Source organism: Crocodylus porosus, unplaced genomic scaffold (genome assembly GCF_001723895.1).
Source record: "Crocodylus porosus isolate Cpor-Errol unplaced genomic scaffold, CroPor_comp1, whole genome shotgun sequence".
Classification (NCBI taxonomy): domain Eukaryota; kingdom Metazoa; phylum Chordata; order Crocodylia; family Crocodylidae; genus Crocodylus; species Crocodylus porosus.
In genome coordinates, this window is record NW_017728948.1 from 78,963,412 (window position 1) to 78,971,519 (window position 8,108).

The 8,108-nt window shown below is 43.1% G+C and overlaps 1 protein-coding gene across 3 annotated transcripts in view; it reads right to left on the reverse strand.

Moving 5' to 3' along the window:
* FAM175A (family with sequence similarity 175 member A) overlaps positions 1-8,108 on the reverse strand; it is a 20,187-nt gene that overhangs the window by 6,557 nt on the left and 5,522 nt on the right. The window contains exons 2-6 of one of the 3 annotated variants that reach the window (XM_019552745.1): positions 7,546-7,632; positions 5,623-5,659; positions 5,018-5,084; positions 4,292-4,485; positions 1,523-1,642 (exon numbers count right to left, since the gene is read on the reverse strand). In XM_019552745.1, coding sequence (XP_019408290.1) covers positions 1,523-1,642; positions 4,292-4,485; positions 5,018-5,084; positions 5,623-5,659; positions 7,546-7,632 — 505 coding nt within the window. Of the gene's footprint in view, positions 1-1,522; positions 1,643-4,291; positions 4,486-5,017; positions 5,085-5,622; positions 5,660-7,545; positions 7,637-8,108 lie in introns of all 3 variants that reach the window. The other 2 variants (XM_019552746.1, XM_019552747.1) reach the window with 2 other exon arrangements.

Here is an 8,108-nt window from a genome sequence, read left to right on the forward strand (position 1 = left end):
GGCTACCCACCTGCATACCCTGGTTGAGTCACCAGCACTATTTTGTGCCCTGTCCCACTCCCTCCCTCACCATGGGGGCCTCAATCTGCCCCTTTCCCAATAAATTAACTGGCTGGAGGCTGCTCTCCTGGCCACATGCATGCTGTGGCTGCGTGCATGCACACAGCACTTACTGGTGACATCAGCAAAAACAGCCAATTGCCAATAATGTCAGTTTTCCTTTTATTGGTGCCAATAGGATGTGAACCGATGTATTGGTGCACTTCTATGTATAAACCAGGCACAGTGTGTATATGAGGTGTAAATCCATGCTGCCTTTTGCTTGACTTCAGACTAACACCTTTCCAGACTCAAGGCTGTGCGGCCCTGTAACTATAGATGCCAGTCTAGCTGCTTGGAAAGGGACGCAGCCCTGGAAGAAGCCATAGCCTGTGGGTTTTTGCTTAGTTAATCTGCTCATCTCCTCACACCTCATTTATCCCCTGGCTAGGACTCATTGCTCTAGGCTGCTGGAGATGCCCTCAGGGCCATAGCTAGTGACGAAAAGCAGCTGGTGATGGGGCAGAGGGGGGCCTCCGCTGGCACAGAACCAGAGCTGCAGCTGTCAGGGGAAGGTGATGAGTGGGCCCCTGGAGTACACCCTGGGCTGGACACTACTGTGTGTGAACTGGAGCTACTGAGTGTTAATTGGAGCCTAGCTGATGGGTGGGAGGCAGGGCCCTATGATGAGCTACCCACCCAAACCGGCCTCAGCACAGCCAACAGGAGTGGTGTTTGCCATTGAAGAAAGCACCGAGGCAACGCAGCTCGGCACTATTCACAGCCACTGGGAGGATAGGCCCCTGCTGCAGCCCCAAAGCCAAGCTGCTGCAGTGAGGGGCTAGGGCTCAGGCCAGAGGCAGATGATGCTGCAGCCTTTTGGGCTTGGTGGAGCCCTGCACTTGCCTGGCACCTGCTGCCAGGCTGGGGCAGAGAGTGGTGGTGTGTGGAGTATACGCTTCCTCCCCCTCACACCCCCAGACAGCCCCCAAACCCTAGCCCTCTAACCCCTGCTCCCCAAACACTTACCTTCATCTGGCTCCTAAGGCTACTCCCATGACTCTGCCTGGCTGCATGCTGGCCGCACTCCAAGCAGCCCCTTGCAGGCTGGAACGCTGCCAGCCTGCAAGGGGAAACCCATGCTGTTGCACATTTTTCTGCCACTTGCGACTTTGAAATATTCTTGCGACTCGCTTTTGGGTCACAACCCATGGGTTGAGAAACACTAAGCTAGACTATATAATGTCTTTGGTACACAATATTAAGTACTAAGCCTTTTAGTTATGATGGTTACTTGCTGGTATTTATCAAATGAGGCACTGTAGGTAAATGTAATATAGGTGATTTCTTCCTCCCTGCCCCCACTGTGGTTTTATTCTGAAACTAATTTAAGTGTTTCTTCTCTGCCAGAATTTTAGTAATTGAAATCTGCAGGGTATCATTAGAAAACACACACTCAATATGAAGAAGTGTATATTCCTACCTGTGTTTTCTTACTGCTTTGCCAAAGCCAGCAGAAATACAGGAACCTGCCACTGTTCTGTAACCTTGCTGTTCTGCCATACCTAAGTTGGTTACCACTAGAGGAACTTTCTGAAACAAACTTTTTAATAAAAAGCAGAGCTGTTAATGTTATCATGATGAGTTCCAGAAGTCAGTAGTATAAGTTAGATGCAGATGCAAAATTCTATTTTATTAACAATTCTCACAGACCTTACAACCATAAGTAGCATACTTAGCTTTGTTCAGCAGGAAACTGATACAAAAACAGGAACTGAATCTTTTTTTAGTATCCTCTTGCATAGATTTTTTTTCCCCCCCCTCTTTGTAAGCACACAACAACAGGTCTTAATAAGAGGACTTCATAAGGGAGCCAGGCAGTAAAGATGGAACCTGTGTGCCACCACAACTTTACCTGACCCACTATTGCCATATGCTGCAGGAATGAGCTCTGGGGCTCCCCACACCTGTCAGCTAGGTGTTGTACTACTCTAACTGGGAGTGTCTGGACAGGAAGCAGATGCTGGAAAAAAGAACCTGTGTACTGCTGGGGCTCCTCCTATACCCATATCAGCCAGGAAAGGCAGCACGGGGTTACAGAGGGGGCAAGTAGCCAGTAGACAGGTATGTACTGGGGAGGGGAGAACAAGGTACAGGGATCAGGCTGCTTGCTCCCCACAATGTTTGCCTTCTTGCTGCTTTCCAAATGTAAATATCTGAAACTTATTTCACGTGATGAATGAAAACTTATGACCAATTTAAGTGGAGGGGTTTTTATCATTTTGTGTATTGGTGCTACATGGTATTGAATTCCAATATTTATAAAATAATTATATACTTGTATAATTATTTGAATTTTGACATCCCTCTACTTGGTAAAGTGCAACATAAAAAAACTGGTAGGCACGGCATGCTAGCTTGAGCAAGCTAGATAAGATATAGGGGTGCTCTGATATATTGGTTGAATTGGCACTGATAAAAGGAGAAACAACTTTATTGGCTAGTGGGTTTTTTTGGGTCACTGTAGCCGATAATTATGGTTGTCTGCCTAGAGGACCCTAGTGAGCACAGTCCCCATGCCCCCTCACCAGCCTGAGCCTGTGCTGAGACTACAGGTCCCAGCGATGAGGGTGAGGGGGCACACGGGAGCAGTCACAGGGTGCTGCACTCAGCAACAAAGGGACTGTTACCAGTGGCTGCTGCAACTGCCATGGTGATGCTTGTACACGCAGCAAAGGCCTGAGTGCTGGGGCTGCCATAGTGCTGAGCCCTGTGCAGGCAGGGTAAGGTGTGAGGAATGTTCCACTCCACTGGGCACTAGGTGCCTTCGCAAAAGTGACTTCTCCCTAGCAGCTGCGGGACTTGGCTGTGTGGGGTCCACTGGCACTGAGGCAGTGGTATGCTCTGGGGTTCCAAATGTACCTGGCACCACTGTCCACATGAAGGTCCACCCTGCCTGCCCAGGACAGTTGCATGGCCTGTGTGGGGAGTAGGGCTGCAGGTGGTAGCCAAGGGTGAAGGGGGTGATGGGAATAAGGTTTTCACCACCTTCCTCACTGAGGGACAGAGCAGGCAGGAGGCATATATGTGTGTGTTAAATGTAAAACAAAAGGTTTATGTCAGTAGTTTAAAATATTACTAAATATTGGTTATTGTATTGGCATCAGCTGATATGGTTGGTTAATTACTGGTGTGCCCCTAGTAAGATACCCAGATGTTGTTATGATTAATATATTGAACTGCCCAGCCTGTAGAAAGTATTCCCAATATGAATAACTTGATATTATAGAACATAAATTAAGAACGATTCAATTAATATAGCCACCATCATGCACTCCTCCTTGCCCATATCATGGGCAGCTTTGTCAAAGTTGAAAAGCAGTTTTTGGCAAAGGTTGGTATGTGCCTGTTTTATAGCTCCTCAGAAAGGTGCTACTTGGGATGAAATGCAAAGCTTTACTAGGTCACCTGATGTGACAAATACTGGAAAACTTGGAGCAGAGAAGGGTGAATGTAGTCAAGGGTTTGCAGGATGGGGAGAGGATACAAGTGAAAGAAATAAGAAAAATAAATTACTTGGTTGGATTCCTTCTTTTAATTTTAAAAGGAAGAAAATATACACCTAAAGCAGGGATGTTGAACTCAAGGGCCAGTCCAGGGACCAGGTTGGACCCACAGACTGGCCCTGCATTCCAGATTCAGTGCATGTCCTGGAGTGGATAGAGTGGGTTTTGCCTATGGCCCAGTCCTGGTCTGGCTGCTCCAGGGCTGTGCTGCATGGCTCTGGAGCTACTGCCATGGGGATGTGCTGCATGCAGCAGCTGCTCTGCCACTCTGGGATGTGTGCTGGAGTGGCTGTCACATGCAGGGCAGTCCTAGAACAGCAGAGCTGCAGGGCTTTGCTGCTCCAGGACTTGAGCTGGAATGGATGCTGTGTGGGGGGCCATCTGGCACACCCTGCATGCTGCCTGTGGGTCACTGAAACCCATGGGCAGCATTGGGAGCTGCATCTAACACCCCTTGTATAAAAGATTATTTCTAGATTTGTTTTTCTAGCTGTATCTATCTTACTTGAAGATTATATTTTTGTGGAAGAAAATCAATAGGTATCTTATGTAAACTAGTCAATCTTGACACTGAAAATAGTAGTTCTGACCAGAATTACTAGAATGACAAATGGCATCAAACAAATCATAGCATGTCACTGTGCTCTACTAAAACCATAGAGACTAAGCAGCTCAGACATACTTACCCCTCTTGTGGTCTATGCAAAGCATGTTCTAATCTGTAAGTGGAACAGCTTTCTGTAGTAACACTGGAAGTTAGTAAAAGAAACACAAGACCCTGATTTGACAATTTTGACTGTAAATTCCTGTGAAGAACTCTCTCTCGGAATGTCATTGTCTGGTCTGTATTACGTCTGAATTTGTACCAGCCGATCACATTCTGGGTTGTGGGGAAAAAGAAAGATTTATCTTCAGTGATATCATTTTCTAGAATTACTTCACTATATGGAAAGGTAGGGAAGATTTAGAAGAGGCTGAGCACACAAAGACAGCATTAGAACCCATTAGTAATGTACATACGTGCAGTGTGCATCTCTCCAGTGGTCCCATTCCTGTTCTACAAAGCACTTAAACATGAAAACCAACTGCTTGCATCTCAAGTGAACTATTTAAACTGAAGCACGCTGCAGATTTTATAGAGATGAAACCAGGTGGTTTTACAGGATCACTTACGCAGCATACTTGGGAGATGAGAAAGATTTACAAAAATAGTAGAAAGGAAAGAAGTGAGTATGACCTATCCCTTCATTTTGCAAGGAAAAATGACAAAATATGTATAACAACAGAATAAGTAACTGGTGTGAAGCTACAGAATGACAGGTAACTAAATGTGATTCAGCATCATAGCTTCCTAGTGTAAGCACAATATCCTAAATCAGCCCCTGCGAATGGATACCTTTCAGAAAAAATACCTTTTCACAGCCTGATAACATTTTCTTTAGTGCAGCCTCATTCAGATCACCTGCAGAGCTGTAAAAGCTAGAAGAGATAATTACAAGACATTAGAAAGCAAAAGACTATTGCTGTAGCACAAATACTTTCCAAAACAACTTAACAGTTGTCTTGTTTTATCTGAACAGACAAGGTTAATAAAACTAAGATGTATTTATACTGCAATGGCAGATGTGACTGCAGAGTGTGTAGAAATACTCAGTTTAGGATGGATATGAATTGCTGAGGTAACGGTAGCACAGACTTCAGCACACAATCTACCCAAACAAATGATCAGGACTACTACAGCAAAGTAAGCACCTCATGTAGATGCAGCCAGTGAGTTTCAGTTATGTAAAGAGTGCTGACCAGGGTTCTGCCATACACTAATACATGTGGTATATCAATTTACAAATGGATACAGATATACAGCTAAAAAAAGTACATAAAATACAATACTATATGAGGGAGATATAATTTATTTGTATCGGCAATTCTGAGGTGCTGATATGGCATCCAAAACTAGAGCTTAACTGCCAATGAAAACCATGATCTTAATTTTGCAGATATTTTAAAAGATATTCACCTGAAAAGCTGATAGCATGGAATATGCTTTTGTATATCTGCAAAGAAAACAACATGTTAATCTGGTGCCACATGTTCAGTACATACATTCTTTATAGACCATACTCATAGCCAAACTTTCCAAAGATGTAACCAGTCAAAAATTCATTATTTTTTAACTGAATAGTCCCATATTTATTTACACTGGCAAGGAGAAAGATCTTTAAAAATAATATTTGGTTTTTTCCCAAAACTAGACAGCCTAAATGTGCATAATTACAAACTGGTTATTTTTTTCTGTTGTGCTAAGCAGGACTCATAGTTGGTTCCTCCCCCAGCCCTTTTAGAGTACAAAAGTAAGGCTAAAAAGATGTAATCAAACTGCTCCTTATCTTTTTGTTAAATCTCAGAACTTGCGAACTACAGACACAAATGTCTACCCTCATGCAACAATTTTCAGGGGAAGAGCAAAGGATTGGTAATGTTCAATGGTAAAGTTTTTTCCATTTCTTTACTCAGCATCAAAATCTTACAATTTAAATTTCTTTTCAAGAATATATTTGACAGACAAAAGGAAAGCAGTGATTATAGTACTATAGTACGCACAATAATGTAGGCATGTTTCAGATATATATCTGGATCATGCCTCCTGATTTTTATAGTTTATAAAAGTGATCCTGGCTATGTGAGACACCATGTTTCTCTCTCTGGGACTATAACCTTGCATAACATCAAGGTTCTTCTGAAGCACTGAAGCTGATGACCAATAGGGGTAGGTTATGGCTTTAGGAGAGAGACCTTTCAAAGGGGACTGCTGAAGAGTATGCCGCTGCCCAAATAACAACACACTCAATTAATTCAGTTGTAAATGTAAAATACTCACCTTTGCCAGGGTAGAGGGGCCCAGTCTGGCATGTGCAGGACTAAACTCAAGACATAAAAGAGACCCAGGGCAGGGTTTGGCACATGCACGGCTAGGGCAGAGGGGCCCAATCCGGCACAAACGGGGCTCGGCTGGAGCCAGGGTTGTGGGCCTGATCGAGAGCACATGGGGTTGGGGTAGGGGCGGTGGGCCTAATCCAGCATGCGGCCATGGCTAGACTATGATTTGTGGGACTGGGGCCTAATCCAGTGCGTGTGGGATTGAGCCCTGGCCCCATGCATGCCAGATTAGGTTCATGGAGTGAATCTAAACCATGAACCCACCCTACACCACTCGTCCAGCCTGCAGGGCCAAAAGTTTGGGCACCACTGCTGTAGGGTAAGCTCTCTTCCACCTGCATGTGTTTGTATGTGGGCCCACACACTGTCTCACAATAGCAATTTTGCTTTTTTGTAAGGCATTTTAAAGAATCAATGCCTCTCAAAGGCCTCTCATATGTGTCTCTCAAAGGTTGGTCTGAAATATAACATGCTTCCCCCCATTTTAGTGCCCAAAATGAAAAATCTGAAAGTTTGTCAACAACAACATAAATAGCTTTTGAGTCTCACACATAATACTTTCCAGCTTTAAGACACAAATTAATCCTCACACTATTTTTGTATAAGGCAATACCATCCACATGTTACATATGGAGAAAAAAGACTTAAACCTCAATGAATTTAGAGTTATGCCAATTTTCTCCAAAGTGAATTTGGACCAAGAGTAGCTAAGCAATATACCTAAGGAAGAAAAGGTACAGGGTCCAACATTTGCTTTTAGCTATCTGGTGTAGAAAAGAGATTCAAAGAATTTTACATGGGTACTTTTGTTTCCAAATCCAAGCTGTTAGAGAAAATGTTTTGTTTTTAAAATGTTTGTAAATTTCCGAAAGTTAAAAAAACAACCATCAGCACACCAGATTATAAATGCCACATTTAAATATCATGCTGTAATAAATTCTATAAAATTGCCAGCCTGACGCTCCAATTTAGGAACTTAAATACTGGAAATAAAAAGACTAACCAATTGTATAAACAACTTCAACGTCATCCATCTGAGAGTCAGTAATGCTGTTCTTAGCTTCACCTTTCACATCCCCAAGAAGGAAACCTTCCTTTGAAAGGAGAGAGAGAACAAAGGAAAACTGCATTAGAAAATAGTGTCTTCATTGTTTTGCTATGTCCTCTGGAAAATTAATTATGGGAGCAAGGTATTTTAATATTTAAACAAATATTTTACATTTTTGTTCTTCTGCACCTGTCCCTTGCTTTAACGGGAGACACAATTTCTCCACCATTTAATGCCAGAACTGCGGAGTTAAAGTATGTGAGAAAATGCAGCAGAGTGGCAAAATGGCCCCAAAATGTTTCTGCTACTTCCCCTTTAGTTCAGCAGACTATATATAAAAATGAGGGACAGGGAGAACAAAAGATGGAACAGATGCAAATGGAACATTTTACCAGCAAAAAAAATGAAAGAAATAGGTTTTTAATTGTTTTTAGCATTTTGTTTTTAAACATACAATTATGTAAAAGAATGATTTGAGATCTCTTCTCAGAATCTCTTCACTTGTCAGAATGGGGGGG